The 20,429-nt window shown below is 44.6% G+C and overlaps 1 protein-coding gene across 2 annotated transcripts in view; it reads right to left on the bottom strand.

Moving 5' to 3' along the window:
* The window catches only part of prkcab (protein kinase C, alpha, b), a 69,133-nt gene that overhangs the window by 41,342 nt on the left and 7,362 nt on the right, over positions 1 to 20,429 (bottom strand). For both annotated transcript variants that reach the window (XM_040191792.2, XM_040191790.2), the window contains exon 3: positions 6,045 to 6,127. In XM_040191792.2, the coding sequence (XP_040047726.2) occupies positions 6,045 to 6,127 (83 nt within the window). The remainder of the gene's footprint in view (positions 1 to 6,044; positions 6,128 to 20,429) is intronic.

The following is a 20,429-nucleotide window of genomic DNA, read 5'->3' on the forward strand; positions in this document are numbered from 1 at the left end:
TCAGACGCGAGGTAACAGTGACTCACAAGTTACTGAGGGTTTATTATTTATGCCTTTTATTACTACTTTCTTTCATTACATTCCAGTCCAAATTAAAAAAGTATTCAATTTGTTCCACAGAAAATGAATGTGCAACTATTTCAACATAAAAGAAAAAGCACCAATTTTAAGACGTCACATTGAGCTTTTATAAACTGTAAGGGCAAATGTATGAAGTAATCATCAGATTATTTGATAATAATGGAACCTTTTCAGATTTTTTTTCCTTCAAATGTGACGTACGTAACATTGAAAAATTTTGCTCATAGTTAAGTCAGACTTTTTTATTTTTGAGAGCGGGGTCTTTTAACATTCCCCAAATGGGAAAAAGAAAAAAATAATATCTCACAATCAACTGGATGGAAAATATCTAATAAGGCAACATCTACGTGATAAATCACACATATGGTGCAGGATGTAAAAAAAAAGAGCCATCGGAAATACATGAAACGCATGCAACCGCTCTGCAGTGTTATTAATGAACGGGGCAAGAGACAGATGGAAAGAGGATCTGCCAAAGAGAGTAGAACTGCAATATACCCAATGCGAGGCTTCATTACCCTGATCCCACTCAACAAATCCGTCACTAAGATAGCTGGAAAAAAAACAGGGATTTTTTTTTTTTTTTTAAGGGACTTGATCTGGTCAAAGATCTACGCCTGTAACCCTCATGTAATCTGGTTGTGAAAACCACATTGTCTCTCTACGGATGAGTCACCTTCATTCACTGGCTGCGGAATGATCCTTGACTGATAATACAGCGCCGATCACCACCTACGCTGCCCGATGTGCTGAATGAAAAACAGAGAGATGAGAGAGCACTTTTCACTCAAATGCTAATGCAAACATCTCTCCCGTCTCTCTCTTCTGCAAGTGCATCAAAGCATCCGCCGGACGGATGGCGCCATTCACTCGCCGAGGCTGACACGAGGGTCACTCACAACCCACAGTGCAAAGGGTGTATGTGTGTGTGTGTGTGTGTGTGTGTGTGTGTGTGTGTGTGTGTGTGTGTGTGTGTGTGTAGGACAGCCAGTGTCAGACCCCCAGGCCGTGTTCATGAGAGCCATGACACCACACTGGTTCAGGAGGAGGAGTGGATGGAGGAGTGTGATCGGAGCGATGAATGGATGGATGGGTGTTGGTGAGTCATTCCCTTTGAGGAAAAACAGGAAAACACAAGTTTCACTCCAAAGCAGAGTCCCAACACAGAAGTAGTTTTGCCTACAGACAGAGATTTAACTATGCGAGGAGCACATGTTGTGCACAAACACCTCTGCCCGCTCATGTGGTCGGTAGCTTCCCTTCCTCACTAATACTGTCCCCTCTTTACCTCACGGACACACACACACCTCCCCCTCCACATGCACGAATCAATGTTTTTGGTTGTTGTTTAGATATTAGGATATCATATACAATACATGGTATTGATCTGATTAGTATTGTTGGAATTGCTGTCACTGTTATACTTTAAGGATGATATGAATGCATATGAATATAGAATACCCATACAAGAAAGGCATGGATAGATAGAATAGAATAGAAACATTATTATTATAACGACAACTGCCTCCATGCAGTCTGTAATCCTACACATGCTATCTATTCAGCAGAGCGCAATGGCCCCCTGAAGGAGTCGTCTGTGTGTTCTACAGTCATTTAAAACCAACCATGCTGCATGGGAACTGTTTTAATTGAGAAAAATGGTAAAAAAACGAGAAATAAGTGTTTGTGTCCCGTAGCGTGTGATCTTTGAAAATTTAAAGAGGTGCGTCTCTGAAGAGCTCTTTATTGGCTCTGCATCAAAGCCAGTTGGTGGAAAATGGCACAAAAAGAGGAGAAAGAAAAAAAAATACACAATGGGCTCCTGAATGCAGGTGTCTGTCTGTGTGTGTCTGTGTGTTTGCGTGTATGTGCGCGAGACAGAGAGAGGGAGACAGAGATGAATAGTTGGGTTGGAAGATACAGAGAGAGAGCAGAGAATATGAATCGTTGAATAAGAACAGAGACAAGACTCATGGGTCTGGAGAAGAGGAGACGCCGAGCGACGGCCTTGATAGAAGTTGTTTGCATACGAGGCATTAAAGAAAAGTGCAGCCTCGGATGCCACAGTCTCACTAAATGGCATTGATCTTTAGATGTTTCAAACACTTCGACGACTTCTAATGTTATTTAATGAGGAGAACTTTAGAATTGCAGCCAGGAGGTGCCAAAATAACCTCACAGTTAATTAAATGTCTTAAGACGTAGAATGCTACATGGTTCTTGCTCATGTAAACACTACAGAACGTTGGTGTGGGCAACGGGAACATTCATTAGGCTGAAGCTCGAGGAGCGTCTAATTGTTTTTGCGTTGTTTTTAGTTGTACAGTAGAGATGCAGAGAGTACCGCTAGTAAAGGTGTGTGGTGGAAGAAAGGTTTTATTGAACTAAAAGTAAAGGTGCTACAGTGGAAAAAATACTTTCTCGTGTAAAAGTAAAAGTATTAACATCAACAATTCCTCCACATTAATACATATTACTACTTATTTAATGATGCAATGCAATGTCATTTTAATGTATCTTGTCAGGTGAATTAAAGGATTCTCCAGTTGACGGCAAATGTAATTGCTACTAAAAATGGACAATGCATGCGTGTTACAAACACTGATATGTAAACAAAAGGGATACCTAATTCAATCGTCCACCGCAGCACTTAACCGCCGATCGGCCTAAAGCGCTCTTCTTTGTGAACTTACTGTGCGTGCGTGAGGGGGGTTCTCCGGCTTGTTGCGTGGAGGCACTCGGCTATCAGTGCAACGCTGCAGCTGTGCTTGACCTCCACTCTTATCTAACCAAGGACAGATCCCATTGCTGGCTGCAGGGAAGAGGAGACTGAGGCTCAACAGCTACTGCCGGGTTGCACTCCCACTCAAAGTGAAGGAGCACAGAGGTCAGACTCCATCACCGATAATACACCACCACTCTGCCCCAACAGCATCAGATAAGCTTTTGAGGGAGGGTGGGGGTGTTACCACGCCTGCTGTGTGCACGGAGCAGAGGAGGGCTCCCATGTGATGTGTGCTGCTGTAGAGGGTCGAATCATACGGGCTGATACAAAGAAAGTCAATAAGATGATATATTACAATACTCCCTCTCATGATATATTATTGATACGCTGGTCTTTCAAGGCTTTTTTCATCATGGTCAGCCTGAATAGATTTTCTTTCATTACGTCTGACGAGAGGGCGGGGAGAGCGGAGCCGAATGAGCTTTCAAGTTTGACATTTAAAAAAAATGATGGGAACACCAAAGTCATTATAAAAAGTATTTATTAGGAATAACCCCTTGAGATGAATCATCTCGTTTTCAAGAGGGTCCTCGTCGGTTGGGTTGTAAGAGATGGATGAAAAAGTAGAACGTTTCAGTGCCCATAAATTCAGTGGTTGAATTTCAACATTATGTACTTTAAAAGTGATGCAGTCACAATTCGGTACTAAATTGCTTATTAGATTTAATGAGGGACAATATCAAAAATGCGGTAGAACAATATTGTTCGCTGCTTGTTGAAAACATAATCAGCCCTTTTAAGAATAATTTCTTACTGTCTAGTATATCAAATAGAGCCCAGGCCTTGGATGCAGCAGTGGGCCCTGATGCCTGTTTGGATGCCTTCTCTTCCATCAACCTTGATCAACTGACTTCTTTATTTTCAAAGTCTAAATCTTCTACTTGTCTCTTGGATCCGATTCCGACCAAACTGCTTAAGGAAGTTTTTCCTTTAGTTAGCACATCCTTATTAGATATTATGAATCTGTCTTTGTTGACAGGACATGTACCACAGTCCTTCAAGGTAGCTGTAATTAAACCTCTTCTTAAGAAACCTACTCTTGCTCCAGAGGTGTTGGCTAACTACAGACCTATCTCTAATCTTCCCTTCCTCTCTAAGATCCTTGAGAAATCCGTCGCAAATCAATTATGTGACTTTCTACAAAACAATGCTTTGTTCGAGGATTTCCAGTCAGGATTCCGAGTGCATCACAGTACAGAAACAGCACTGGTGAAAATTACGAATGATCTTCTACTTGCATCGGACCAAGGACTCATCTCTTTTCTTGTCTTGCTGGACCTCAGTGCTGCATTTGATACCATAGACCATTGTATCCTGTTGCAGAGACTAGAACATTTAATTGGTATCAAAGGAACTGCACTCAGCTGGTTTAAATCCTACCTATCGGACCGATCCCAGTTTGTGCTTGTAAACGGTGAATCCTCAAAGACCACCAATGTTGGTCACGGAGTCCCACAAGGTTCTGTACTTGGACCGATTTTATTTACCCTCTATATGCTTCCTTTGGGCGATCTTATCAGGAAACACCGCATAAACTTCCATTGTTATGCAGACGATACTCAACTGTATCTGTCGATCAAGCCAGAAGAGACGGACCAGTTAGTTAGACTCCAAGAATGTCTTGGAGACATCAAAACTTGGATGACCGGCAACTTCCTGATGCTAAACTCAGAAAAAACGGAAGTTATCCTGATAGGCCCAGAGCGCCTTCGAAGCCAGCTGTCGCGTGATACAGTTTTTATGGATGGAATTGCTCTGGTACCCAGCAGCACCGTCAGGAATCTGGGAGTTCTCTTCGACCAGGATATGACCTTCAACTCGCATATAAAGAAGACTTCAAGGACTGCCTATTTCCATCTACGTAACATATCAAAAATCAGGAACTTCCTGTCTCAAAGTGATGCAGAAAAATTAGTTCATGCGTTTGTCACTTCCAGACTGGACTACTGTAATTCTTTGTTATCAGGCTGCTCTTATAAATCTCTTAAGCCTCTCCAGCTGATTCAGAATGCTGCAGCACGTGTATTAACAAGAACTAAGAAAAGGGATCATATCACTCCTGTATTAACTTCTCTGCACTGGCTCCCTGTTAAATCAAGAATAGATTTTAAGGTACTTCTCCTCACCTACAAGGCACTTGCTGGTGAGGCACCGTTGTATCTTCAAGAGCTTGTAACACCGTATTGCCCTACAAGGCAACTGCGCTCCATAGATGCTGGGTTACTTGTTGTTCCTAGGGTTTTAAAAAGTAGGCTGGGGGCCAGAGCCTTCAGTTATCAAGCTCCTCTTTTGTGGAACCAGGTTCCACTTTCAGTCCGGGGGGCAGATTCGGTTAGCTCTTTTAAAGTAAAACTTAAAACGTTCCTCTTTGATTCTGCCTATAGTTAGGGCTGGCTCAGGTTAGTCCGGACCAGCCCTTAGTTAAGCTGCTATAGGCTTAGAATGCCGGGGGAATTCTTAGGACACACCGAGCTCCTCTCTCACGCTCTCTTTCTACCATAATTCAAGTTTTATTAATGCACATGACTAATTCAGCTTCTTTCCGGGAGTTTTTTTTGTGCTTTCGCCCCTATCAGGTCTCCATAGATCGTGGTTCCTTCGGGACCCTGGTCCTGACACCTACCGTGGCCATGCTGACGCCTGCTGCTGCCATCATCATCATCATCATCATTATTTTAGATATTAATCATATTACTTTACTCATAAACCGACATTACCCTCTCCTAAAATCTCTGTGCTCTCCCTCCCCACAGGATTCTGTGGATGGTGGTTCTATATGATGGTGGTTGCCTCTGTAGTGGTCCTGCTGTGCGCATGGCTTACTACTCACAATTACTTGAATCATTTCTGTCATAGGAATTGCATGTATTATACATTGTTCATTCTGTACACATGGCATCCATTGTAGTCTGTCCATCCCGGGAGTGGGATCCCTCCTCTGACGTTCTCCCTAAGGTTTCTTCCCTTTTTTCCCTCTTGTAAGGGTTTTTTCATTTTTTGGGGAGTTTTTCCTGTGCCGATGGTGGGTTTCGGGGCAGAGGATGATGTATGTGTACAGACTGTAAAGCCCTCTGAGGCAAATTTGTAATTTGCGATTCTGGGCTATACAAAATAAAATGACTTGACTTGACTTGACTTGTCACTAGTCGTCTTGTATTTAAGAGAAAGCTGCACTTACGTCTGTGTCAGGACCCTTGTCGGCTCCAGGACAGGAGAAGGTGACAAACTCATGGCACCGCTTGTGGACCACAAAACAGCACACTGTGAGAAAGACGGAGGAGACAGTTTTACAATCAAAATAAAACCAAGTGCATTCGACCGCCACATGTATCTCCCGAGGGAACAAAATGTAAACAAACAAGACATTTCGTGACAAATACTTGAGAAACGGAGGGAGAAACAGAAAGACTCCGAGGGAGCGTGCGTGGAAAATCAGCGCCAATCAACCTCAAAGTGGGTTTGACAAGCCTCTCTAGTATGAACACACAAACAAATCCAGACAGACACACAATCTCACATGCGTGCGCGCTCCCACGCTCGCACCCACGCAAACAAAACCGCCCTGCATAATCTTGTTGATTCTGAAGCCGTCGGTCTGTTTGGTTGATGCCGATCGCATCACCGTCCTCTCCCACTGCACGGGGAGCCGCCGCTGCCAAAAGTGACACTGGGAGTGACACGGCCGACGTGACACCTGACAGTTCTCTCACGTCAGCGGCATTTGGACATTTGGCGCATATCTGGGAGCGTTGGACACATGCGTGACGAGCTGACTCCCCTCTCCAACTCTCACACAATGTGTACCCAACTGTATTTCTTCCCTCGCCATTGTTTGAAATACCTCCATCTCTCTCCTTTTTTTTTTTTCATTCTCACACAATCTGTCTGCTTCGCTCATTGTCAAGCTGCCGGCTCGTTCGCGTGCACTTTTGTGCTCTCCCACCATTGTTTCTGTGTGTTTTTTGTCTCGAACTCTGCCAGCTACGTCGCAGTTGCCAGACAATCTGACGGCCACCAGTTAAACGAGGGAAATTTGTGTCCCGAGAAGTCCACTAAGCAGCAGGGATTTCAACCGTCCATGAAAATACTGAACTGTATCTGGATAATTAGATACATTTTTGACGGATAAAATGATCATTAATATATATATATATGCTCATCGGATATTTCTTTTCCCCTGGTGTAGGTGTGAGCTGTTGGCAGCGTAGAGTATGAATTCATCTCTCCCAGTAATAAAGGGGAAACGAAGCAGGGAGGGGGGAGCGAGGGGATGATGAAAAGCTCAGCAGATAGTGGACCAGAGTGATTTATTCCTGCTCTGTAGTGGTCATCTCTGCCATTTGTCATTTATATAATGCACAGCACGCAAAAGAAACCTGTTTTGAACAGGTGTAAGGTGGGAGGCGGGGAGGGAGGAGGGAGGAGGGAGGGGGGGGGGATTTTATCCAGAATGATAAATCTCAACAGCTGGATCGCCCCCGCAGATGTGACAGATCCACTGACCTTGGGAATCCCTCTGTTGCCTTAAGCAGGACACATTTGGGGCGTTTACTGTGAAATATCATCACGATGAGTTCTCAAGCATTTTGGCCAAAAGTTAAAATCTGCAAAACTAATGACATTCCCATCAGCCTGTACTTTTTGCTTAGCGATAAGAGCCGGTGTTGACACGCAAACACGCCAAACCAAGATGTTAGAGCATGATAAACATGACATACAACATTAATGCAACACTTGGGTTTCTCTTTTCCTCCCTAGTCAATGTACAACGTGTGAACGACGTCCGCATACTTCCTCTCCCTCCACCCGTCAGCACTCCTCACACCCCCACCAGCCCCACACCCGCTCGTCCAGCGCCGCCTCACTTTAGTGCTGATGTCGGAACAGCTTGAGTGTCTGCTGGAGCTGAGCAGAAAGACTTGTAACTGAGCTAACTGAGATTCTTTTTAAATCTAAAAGCTGTTTTAAGAAAGCAGGACTAGGACACAGAGGCCCTTTGAGAGTGTAACCATCCAAATCCGGGAATGAAGCTGATCTAGACACTTTCCATTTGCACCTGTCAGCCATGTGCTGAATCATCAAAAAAAGAAAAGTTTTCTCTTAATTATAAGAGACAAAACGAGGAAGAATCACACGTGATTTTAATGCCACTATAATAAATCTTTCTAATGACTCCGGGACAAGGACGTAAAAAAGGTAACTTAGTAAGAAGTGTTCCCAGATGGTACAAGTCCTCTCAGAAAGAAGCTGGGAAGCATCGGGAGCAGAGGTGACACAGTGACATACTGTATCGTCAGGGATATTATGATTAATTACTCGGGGCCTTCTTTCACCGGCCTAATTGCACGAGCACAGAGATAATGGGGTTTGGCGTTACAAAGCAGCTTACGCAACACAAGCGCTTCCTTGAGGGGAGTGTGCACGACGGCGAAAAAGTGCATGTCTACGGTCGTCGCCATCCGTGTGCATTTTTGTGGCACGGCTGCTGCGCACACTGGGCGGCATTTCTCCACCTCTGCTTCCGCATCCCCTGTTGCTCCACCGCTGATCCTTTAAAGTGAGGATTTAGCCCCGGTCTGATCTGATGAAATTGGTAATCTACCGAGCCCCCGTTAATAAAATGATGCTGCGGCGTTGCCAAGATGGAGGGCTCGCGGTGGAGATAAGGGGGGGGGAGGCCGGACACCCTCGGCGCCGGACTAACTCGATACCTTCCAGACGCAGTGGATTGACCAGGTCCCCCCCGAGGGCACCACAACACAAAGCGAACCGAGGCTTTGATCCCCGAGATCCACGGGGAGAAAATGTGCGACGGGCGAGCGGGCGGAGAGGGAGTTGACACCTCCATGGAGGGGGGGGTACGTAGACATTGGTGTGGCGGGTATTCACGGTATTCAGATTCTACAGAAAACCATATCCTGCGGAACAACACCCCATTTTATTTGCACAAATAGCGTTGAAATAGGAAAGAGGGGCGCCGTGTGTGCGCGGTCCCCCTTCAGCTCGCGGCAGGCGTGGTGGCCGAGCCGACCGCTCAGAACAAATTATGGCACCAGTACCGTAGCCGGGAGTTAAAACCTCTGTAGATAAAACTATCATATGGAACAAATAAACAGAGGCTCCTTCGTAGGAACTAAAACATTTTTTGGTATCGCGTCAACACTAGAAGAGAAATTTATACAACCTCCTCACCATCTGGAAATTATGCAGAAAGCTATTGAGCTATTAAAGCAATTATAAAGCCCCTCTTCTTAAATTAACACAAAAAACAGATAGACAGCCCACCTGCTCATTGTGTAAAATGGGGCCTGTGCTCTTTCTGTAAATATTTGTCATTTGAGGCAAGAAAAATGACAGAGAATAAAGGGGGAGGAGAGGCATGGAGTGGGTGAGGGAGGAGTATTTTCCTCTCTTGGTTATTTTTAGGCTTGATTCTGGCCGGGGCTAGAACAGCGTGTACTGAACCCCACGGTGGGGGGTGAGGAGGGGGGGGGGGGTGCGAGGGAGGGAGGACGTTTCCGCTCCTCGGCTCTACACCTGGCCAATGGACACGTTAAATTTACCGATCAAACACAACGACATATTTCAGGGAAACGTCCACGGGAGCATGAGTGATTTCCTGTGTAAGTGCTGGATGAGAGAGATCATACAATGGGCCAATAGAAGGACTGCGTCCTCCATACATCACGGAGCAGAACGCCGGCCTGTGTCAAGTTCTCATCAAATTTTGATAGACTTCCCGAGAGGAACATATATCGTTTACCGCTCTGGTCACATAGGGGATCGGATCTGGTTGTAAAGCAAGAAAAGCAGATAGAAAGATCAAATGTGTCTCTCTGTTTGGGTTTGTTTATGTCCACAGTGGCTCTCACCAGTAGCCGACTCTTGTTAGCCGTCCAGCTGTAAGTGATCCACAAAGTGGGTTGAATCTATAATTTACCACCATTTCCATACCACTGTATTCAGTCCATACCGCGTTTATTAAAACATATGTCTCCACAATATCCATGTCAGTGTCACCGTAGAGGCATAAACTAGTGTACTTCATGCATGTTTAATATCTTTTCCAGGGGTCTCTGACTGCTGGGAGATCCGAGCACCCGTCACATGACCCTCTCTTGAGATCAATGATCACATATGAAGTGATTCGATAACAGTTTAGACAGTCAGAGAGGAACCAGCAGTTGTGTTCTGTTTTATGACATAGAATTTTCTTATTTTCTCCTGTGTTTTGTACACTGTTAATCTTGTTTTTATCAAAAAGCTAAATCTTCTCTCACAATATGACTCACAACAACATGAGAACGCCTGTATTTCTTTACTAATATGTATTTTCTCCTTTATCTAGATGTTTGGTGTCAAAATTAACATGATATTTCTGTTGAAATAGTGAAATATTATATAATGTATGCCTGACCTATACCATATCTACTATTGTGTTCACTCATTTCTGTGTTGCATAATCTGACGTCTGTGAAAATAAAATAATGTTTTGTCGCTAATGGCAACAGGTACCAAATATGCCTTCAGGCCTTGACTGGCTTGTGGCAACCTTGGCAGAAGATGGTTTTCTAGTCTGTGACTGACTCTTACAAATATTTCTTGTTTTTGGTTATTTGGATTCTGACAAAATCTTTTAATTTAATTTGAATCTTCTCTGTTCCTGAAAAACGATTATCTCATTTGAACTGTTGTTTTTTACAGTTAAGAACATCCAAGTGAAGCTGATATGTACTTTGAGCAGCACTATATCACCAGACAAGACGAATGTACCGTGCACCTTGTAAGGATGGCGTAGGCTCTACGGTCAACGCATATCATCCATCATTTTTACACCGCTCACAAAATTATTCGGCAATTTTTGGGGAAAACGCGTCACAGAATGTCACCTCCGAATGCAGGGAAAACCGGGTCCAGGTTAGGGATTGGTTAAAACACTGTAGCCGACTAAATGACCCCAGCATGCCACAATATAAGCTTCTGTCCTTGTTTCACACCCTTGGGAGATGAAGTATGTGTGATGTATACATTAAAGCAGTGTTTGCCTGGAGATGGAGGAAATGAACAGAGCTGCAGCTACAACAAAGGCCTGGAAACTCAATTTCAGCACATACATTCAATTATGCATGCTATGGGCACACAGAGGACAAAGACACGCGGTGGGGACGCAAACACAGACTTAACGGTGAATACGTGACCTTGCGAGCAACAATAAACCTGTACACAAAGAGCGCTGATGGACTAACAGTCAAAGAAAAGAGTTGTAGGGAGGGAAACGGGGAGTGAATAGACCACACGTGAACAGATGGGAAGAGCAGAAAGGAGCAGATCGCTCTCCTCGTGTCTCCTCGGGGGCTCCCAAAATTAGCAGAACTTCCCCAGAACTCTGTTTGTGTCTTCCAATTACCTCCATCACCACAATACCTTGATCTACGTATGAATATGCATGTGTTCGATTGTTTGAATATGTGCATATGTAAAGTATTGTGCAATTTCTGCAAGGGAGAAAAAGCACTCGGGTGAGATTTAGCAGAGCGGAGATGCTGCTTAGTTCTCAATTAAACCTAAGAAATCGTCACTCGCTCTGTCTCCACTAGCAGTTATAGAGGTGGAACAACATAAACCCCGTGGCACCTGATTGGTTTAGAGAGGATGGGAGGACTCGACGTGGAGTCTAAGGTGAACTTAGTCTTGTTAGATTGCATAGATGTTCTCCTCAGTCCCATGGCTGTTATCACCTTGGCTCCGTGTCTCCTGAGTTCTGTGTTGGATTGTGCATGTGTAGACAGCAGACCCAGTAAGGAGAGACGATGTCCCCAGGGTGCAGGCGTCCGCACTCATTTTCTTTTCCTCATTTTTTTTCTTGTCGTACAGAACAAACATTACACATTAAACAACCACACAAAACAAGCTGTACCGCATTTATCTATATATCTATATATCTATATTTGGCATACATGGAAGTGAAATTTACCCTTTGGCCTTTCAATATAAGTTTGAAGGCTATTTCCAAGATTTCAAACTGATTCTCCTTTGAAGACCAAAAGTGAACGCTAAGCTAAAGCTTCAAGCAAAGGCAGCAGGTGTATATATTAAGTAAACCGTTGCTAATGCGGCTTAGAAGTGCTAACGCTAGTTAACAATGTGCTAACGGTCTTTGCTAATGTTTTCTGCTTTTCCCGGGTTTTCACATAAAAAAACGTAATGTTTTACAAACATGTATCTCCTTTCTTTTCCCCTCAAAGCAACTGTACTGATTTGCCGAGTCGCTGGCCCGGCCGCAGATTCATCATTTGTTGATATAATAAGTTTCCACCTCAGTAGCTGCTCAACACCCCCTGGAAATGATTATGCATTAAAATGGCCTCGCCAATTCATCGTACAAATAAATACGTCTGGTAAGATGAGCACAGACAAACACACGCGCAGCTTTGTGCTCGCACAAAATCCTCACCATCCATGCACCACTAATAGTGGTGTATTAAGACAAGGCCACAGGAGGACTGGATCAATTATTCCGAGCTACAGGTGGGAGTGTTTGGCTGCCAAACATCTCCGAGTCACTCAGGGGAAATAGTGATACTGAGTCATGCATTAGATATGACTCTTAACACACACACACACACACACATATATCCTCAGGGTTAAGCGTATACATACAGTATGCATACATATGTATGCTTTTGGGCACACAAACGCTCTGCCATGCATTTGCACATACTAAATGCACACACACACACACTCATTATAGAGACAAAAATGTTCATCCACTACTATCAGACAAGACACACTCACTACATCTGGTTCCCATGACTCGTTGTCTTTCCTCACACACAGACACACACGCGTGCACACATGCAGTAGGTGATGTATCACCTGCAGTGGTCTGGCTCAGAGCCCCCTGTGTCTGTGTATCAGGTGTCATAGTGGCAGTAATGTAATGAGCCTTTACTTGTGGTCCATACAGAGGCTCCGGCTGACACCGCTGCAGACAGACAGGACTAAATCAGACTGTACAATAGACGCTCCATCAGCAGGATGCAATAGCAAGCGCTGCTGCTGCACACACATATATTTATCTACATGTGCTCAAACACCGTCAGTCCCTGTGGGTAACAGATTTCCAGACAACAACTGTGGCACACGCAGAGAGCCGGCGGTGGGGCGAAAGGCAAAGGTCACAGCCAAGTCCCAGTGTGGCGCCTGGAGACGGGCCGATGCCACTCATCAACATCAGCGCATCTTCCACTCCCGCGGCAATGCTCGTCCTCCACTCATTTTTTGGGGACCAGTGAAGTTGAGGCTAAATTTGTCTTGGGACTTTTTTGAAACATAAATAACACCCTTGGAATTTATTTTCAGTTTAGTCACTTTTAATAAATTCTCTTGCAGGTTTTGCTTTGTCACTTTTCCTGTGTTCTTAAAATAACTTTAATTTGTAAATGTGCACACAATTCTCTATCCTATAGTGCTACTATGCAGTGGTAAAACACATTTTAAAAAGGCCTCATAAACATTTCAATGTTTTTATCAAGGCTTACCACACCTGAAGACAGAAATCTCTTATTTGAACATTTCAAACTCTGGCAGAGAATGTTTTTCATTTTAGATACAGTCTATACAGTGAAACTAACAAACAAACATTAGGAGTGTTTCATGAAAGAGCTAACTTTGCACAAAAGGGTCACTCACAGGTTACTTTTCAATAGTATAAGCATACAAACATACTCACACAAGAGCTCCCATTAGCTAGAATACAACAACGATTCATTTCATTCACCTCTTTACCTTGAATATTATAACATGGTATTTCGTGGTGTTTTCCCTGAATTTATCAAAGATCCTCTCGCATCAGATGACTGAGGTGTACAAACAGGAAGCCTGAATTATTTTAAAATAGCTGTTAACAGGCATAACAAAAGGAACATGGAGGGAAAGACTGACGTGAAAAGGAAGGAATGGAAAAATATGCACAAATAATAAATGCCAAAAATGAGAAAAGGTGGCAATGGAAACAAAGTACACTTAGATTAACTCAACTGGAGTTTGTGTTTTCTAACTCTGACTCAGAGGAGCTGATCTGGGGTCAGCTGGGGCAGAGTTTACTCCACAGTAGACAAGAGCAGACCGGACAACTCTCTCACCAGGAGGCCTGCTCGCTGCCACGACTAAGCCCACGCGCACATGCATTTACAGTATACGCATGCACGTGCTGCCTTCACACACCACCACACGCCCTCATGGAGAGCTCACACATGGACGCTTACACATGCAGACACAAAGGTGCAGACTGGAAAACACACAGTCTTACACTGGCAAATCCTCTCATTCTCTACCCCCCCACTTCCTCCCCTCCTTTCTTAAGACGCCCAGAAATGTATTTTTGTGGCTTGAAAACTGCAGAGCCCCGGAGAAACGCTGTCATGCTGTATTGAGGTCAAGAGGATTGAGCCAGAAAACCTGGCCGTTGTGAGCAGTAAAGCAGTCCGTAAATTCCAATGTTGCTTTATTGCTGATTAATGGCACTCGGCTGAGAAAGGGAGCATGACTCTTCTCATCACTAGGCGTCTATGCGCCTGGATAATTGGCCAAGTTGATCCACACGCCTTCATCCAAGCTTGCGCGGAGCGATTAGTCAGCCTGTCGAGTTCATGTCTCGTACCATTTGGAGCCGAAATATGGCAGGAAAAAACCCCCGAAAGGCAGAGCTGTTTTCGAAATGGCATTCTGTGCTTTCTGCAAGATGCTCTTAATGAGCACCTGCTATCTCCATTGCAACCCATGCATTTTTATATTTATTTCTTCATTCTTTTACAATTCAAATTCAAATTTCTGGTCAGTCCCAACGATACTGGTCTGACTTTTGCATGCCTATAGATAAATATATTTTATTTCCCTGTCCTTGTACATCACAAAAGTGCAGACTGAATTTATGAGCTTCTACTAAATGTGGATTTTTAAATCAAATCAAAATCAAATCATGCGTTCAACCTATGTGACAGGAAAAAAAGGGACAAAGCTCACAGGCCGTCTCAGCTCTACTGCATTGGAGAAGACAGCTGTTGGTTTAAATGCCAACTTCATGTTGAAACAAATAAAAACATGTATTTGAGGAACGTTGCAACAATAGAAGGCTAAAGAGTGATTTGTAGTCTGAGAGCATGCTTGCTTGTGCCAGGCATACATAGTACTGCGGTGGTGTGCGTAGCATGGGATCTCTTTCTAATATCGACCTGCATTTTTTAATTCTCTGCAGTCTTTGTCCTTTTTAATAGCCTTTATTCATTCCAATCACACTTTGGCCTGTAAATGCGCCTTCGGTTCCCGGCACGTGTGCACATTTTGGTTCAGTAGGATAGGTCAGGGCAGGGTTCATCCTCCTGGCACCATAAATGTCTGGACAAAACTTAATGTCAACCTATCAAATAGCTGTTATCTCAGCGTGGTGAAAAGAAAAAGACAAAAGAGCACGCATTGGTTTTGTGCCTCGCGCCTTTCTTTTTCCTCTCTATCCGCTCTCTACAGGAGGGTGACGCAGCGCGTTGAATGTGTTCTTTCAGATAGCGTTGACGCCCACCACTCCAACAGCCCTCTCTGCCACTGTGTTTACCCCACACCGGCTCCATGTGAAGAGCTCCTCTTAAAGATGGAGGCCCAATTGTTCACCTGACAGCTTTCACTGCCCCACATTTGTGTGAAACCTGCTCGGTCCTTGCAGCCCGCCGGGATCGAAGAGTTGTTGACACAGCCTGAAGTGACTTGTCGGGGCTATACGCCGTCCGTCTGACATTCGGTTTGCATTACGGAGCCTGCGCGGGTGTTGCAGTGATGATCTGCTGGATGGAACCAGGCTCTGGTGTGGTCAGTATGTGGACATGTGAGAGCAGTCATGTTGAGTGTTGCCATGTGGGGTGTGGTTGATTCCTGCTCTGCAAAGAGAGATGTTCCGTCCTGACGATGAATTAACCTCGATCGCACATGTATTTGTTATGCTGACCTGCAAATCCATCTTGTATGAGCTGTGTGTTTCTTAATGCAGACAAGGAACGCATGGTCAATGCAAATTGAACTGATCAAAGATCAACAAGCTTTAAACCGATCTTCCTCCTCTCTCACCTTTTTAGCAGGCATGCAGGCTCCCGCCCTCATGATTCGTGAGCACACATAATATCAACTGAGCGCTTTTAGCATTAGCATTTTCTCGATCTGGCTTGAATACTGAATGTGCGGGGGGGATTTATCAGGAGGTCCCTACCCCATTTTGCAAATCCATCGTGTTTACATTTTGTATTTGTAGATATGGATGGAGAGATGGAGTCAGAAAAGTCACAGGAGGAAAGAAATGCATAATGAGGCCACTGAGATTGCGAGAAAATGCGCGGTGGCTAAAGTTGTGCTTTTGCGTTCATGCTTTGTTGGCCATGTTTCTCATAAAGTAATTTAAATTCTCAAGATCAATTGCTACAGTGCAGGCTTTCAAATATTACAACAAAACAGGATGCAAGGATGCAATTCCCCTCAAACCCACGCCCAAGCATCTTATATGGGAAGACAGCGAGGATGATAATTTGGATAATGGTTTGATTCATTTAACTGTTAAGCTGCACGCCTAATTGATGGACCGTTTTAGTCTAATCAAGTATACCCACTAATTGGTTTCTCTATTTGGAGTATGAGTTTATTGAGAGACACTTCTCTCTCCTTACAAACAAAGAAGTTAAAGTGGAGAAAGTTGCCAAGGCTGACACACAAAAAAACAAACAAACAAAAAGCAGCGAATCTGGAAAACACTCTCCCTTGTTATTTCATGCGTGGGACCCACATGGACAATAAACAGATCAAAAGATGAAATTCCTTCCCCTGTGCCGTACAATATGCCAAAACAAACATGGCAGCAAAGCTCTGAGTCTCCCTTGTGGTGGTTTTTGCTAAATTTGCAAAGGAGGCTGGGAAAGACCAGGAGACGCAACCGCGACATCTTCCATTAGAAACTTGGACCTGACGGCTCCCACCCTCTCTCCTCTCTTCCACTACTAGAGTGCACAATGGAAGAAGGCCGCAAAATGTGCAAAAAAGAAAAAAACAAGCAGTTAACTTATTTTGGAAATGAAAAAGTAGCTGAGTCTGCAATACCGCCTTGGTTCAGACAAGCTTTTACGACATGAGAGAGAGAGAGAGAGAGTTCCTACTACCCAGCAGTTCACCTTCAAAACAGCGTCTAGCACGTTAGCAGCCAGAAATACGGGCGGCTGATGGCACTCGTGTATGTGTGAGAGTACTTCACTGCGTGGATGCCATGGATTTACTTTAATGTCTGAACAGTATTTTCTGGTTTTCTTTTACAGCAGAAGGCCGTGACCTTGACCAGTACATCACTGACTTGCAGTTTCCCATGAAGTTAAAACCCGTCTGTTCCTAAGTGATCGGCCGTTATTCAAAAATATCATGCTCACTTTATTTGAATGTTGACTGACTTTCCTGTAATTCCCATGATCTGATGTGATGAGCTACCTTTAAATCACTTCAAATATCAAGTAATTAAATCAGCACATTGGCTCAAATGTGCAACAGCTGCATCGCCTAAACTGATTAATGTGAGTTCTGTCGCAACGATTACGAAATCAGCATAAAAAGGGATAAAATTAAGGTTTTACCACATCTTCCTTTTTAGCAGGCTGGCTTACAGCCTTCAAACATCAGCATATGATAGTCATTAACATTTCAAAACACTATCTGCTCAGTGTTTACTATAACCGTATGTACAAGTACAAAACCGTAGCTACACATTTGCATATTTTAATTTGTTTACAGCAGGGAATCTGTTTCTGGTGGTGAATACGGTGACAGATGGACAGCCAGGTAAAAAAGGGAGCGAGGTGTTAGGATGACTAAGAGCTGCAGTCTCATACTGGGTGACCCTCAAACTGTTCAACACACACACACACACACACACACACACACAGATGCACGCACAACAGGAGCAGGAAGGAGGAACACACGCTTCAGAAAACTGGCACACACACATTTCCAAACCCTCTGCCTCTCGATCACTCTCCTTGTCTCCCTGCGTTTTTGTCCTAGCACAGAAATAGCCAGTGAGGAAGGGACGGTCCCATGTGTCCATCTAAGTCACACACTTTTTCGAAGATTTTACAGCACGCTGACTTAAAACAACTAAGACAGGAAAAGAAGGATCACAAAATGGAAACGATGTCTCTTGCTAAAATAAATTCAGCAGAGCATTGACAAATGGAGGTGAGGTGACATCGTATTACGATTGACGATTGTCAGCCCAGCGTGAACTCCCCCCGGGGACCGACAGCACAAAAGGATGTGCATCTGAGAAGAGGAGCCCCGGATGAAACCCAGACTCCCATCCCAGTTTTTGCTCTCGCATCATACCTGAGGACACGTCACACTCACTCAAACGCTTCAAGACACGCGGAGCCAACCGAGCTCCAAATCCCCCGGAGTGCACGCCGCGCTCGCCTCGTGTGGGTCAGGACTGAGACCTCCTGAGTTAAACCGTTCCTAAAATAGCTGTGGGTGTAATCACCCCAGAATTCATTAAGCACAGCTGGAGTGGTGGGACTCGGGGCGCGGAGGGGGGGGGGGGCGCCGGCTTCAGGTTCCCGCGGGCAGAATCTTTCCATCCGGAATTGACAGCTGAGCTTCGCATTCACAAATTGCTACTTACATCATCATCATCGTATGTCAGTAATGCATTCCCCTAAACATGTTGTATGTTTCCATGGCGACAGAGACAATTATGATCATCATCGTCGCAGCACCAGCATCTATTATGCATGAAGGTTTCAACGTGTGGCCTTACCTACAAAAACGTATCACCTGTTAACCAGGAAATCATGTTAGAAGAAACCAAACATAAACAACGGACTTTCCCCCAGGAGGCCGTTGTTTGTGTCCCGTGTGAAATCAGGTTGACCACGTAGCTTAACACCACTTCCGTAGTTATTATAACCCATATCTGTCCTTAAACCTAACCCGTCCTGAAGATAGTTTTATTGCCTCAATATAATATTGCCTAACACCCAACAAGCGGAAATGATTGTCTTTCTGAACTTTTCGCAGAGCTCAAACTGTGTCAGTCTGCTCACGGGGAGGGGGGGGGGGGGATATTCCAAGACGAATGCAAAGGGAGGCTGACTGTTATACATAAACATCCCAAACCTACCCCAAATAACCATACAAAAAACACACCGCCACTATAGTGCGACATCATTTTGTAACAGATGCTCCAACAGTGTGGTAGAAAGTCGTCAGCGTGTTTGTGGTAACACTAAACTGGTTGTTACATCACTTCTGTCACCACACAGATTCAATCCCAGTACTGCCACCGCTCCTCCTGCACACGGCACAAACACACACGCGTTTTCTTGAAGATTCCGGTATCTTCATCGTTCTCCCTCCTCTCCGATCTCCTCCCTCTGCGCCCTCACCAACTGCTCTATAGCCTTTGTTTGTTAAAACAGAGATTATGAGGGAACAGCATGTGTCATCTTATTACTCAGCGCCGCGTCTCGGCGAAAACACACAGGCAGCTCCCTGACAATTAACTACCCACTCTCGGCAAAGTAGTGCTGCCAAGCCTCCGAAAGAGACCCCTTTTTAATGTCACCAGATGACATTGTGTTATGCAAGCAAAACATTGTGACATGATCCGCTGAGACAGTCTGTTGAATTGAAAATATTGCACTCCTGGCGGTCGCTGCTGCGCTGAGAGTTTGAGGGCAGAGTTCGCCGAGAAAGGGGGTCTCGTCCGGCGCTGCTGGTCTGAAACTTCATTGCTTCATTCGTACCTGGATTCACAAGATGCAAAACATCAAGACAGGCTCCCACGCATGCATCGTCGCAGCTACCGAGGCCCATTTTATTCACGTGGACGGGAGCTGAGGGAGGCGATGTCAATCTCTCCTGTTGGGCCGTGAGTGGTTTTAGAGGGAAGTGCTCGACTGGGTTGAAAGGCATCGAGGGCCAAGCGCTGTTTCCATGGCAAACGTGTAAAGCAATGTTGTGTTGTAAGATATTGTATTGCAGTGTTTCGGCCGTAAAGTTCACTCCCAGAGTCTTCAGTGTGCCCCGCAGGCTTCTATGGGCATTACAAAAAGGCATAATAAAAAGAAACCTTGTATAAATCATAGTAATAGTGCAGACATTTTCCTGTACCTCAACACAAGACCGCAAAACATCCTCATCCTCATCCCTCCCGTTACCGTGGGCCTCTTGTCTGGCAGCCAGACTGTGGTAAATCCCCTTATGCTGCCGCCATAGGAAGGCCCTGTGTCGCTCCGTCTTCAGGGGCCGCCGACTGGCACGTGGATCAATCCAAAAAAAAAAAAAAGGCTTTTGGCCACAGACTGTTCAAATCAATCTGACAAGCCACCAAATGCCGACAAAGCAGAGCGCCGACTTCTTGACGGAAGAGAGAGAGACGATGCGATCTGACGGCCAGACTGGCGACGCGTTGCATTTACTCCATTATCTGTGCATTTTACATGTCAGCATATACTTTTTAAGTATACGTTTTTGATAATTCTCATTA

This window comes from Gasterosteus aculeatus, chromosome 11 (genome assembly GCF_964276395.1).
Source record: "Gasterosteus aculeatus chromosome 11, fGasAcu3.hap1.1, whole genome shotgun sequence".
Taxonomy (NCBI): Eukaryota; Metazoa; Chordata; class Actinopteri; order Perciformes; family Gasterosteidae; genus Gasterosteus; species Gasterosteus aculeatus.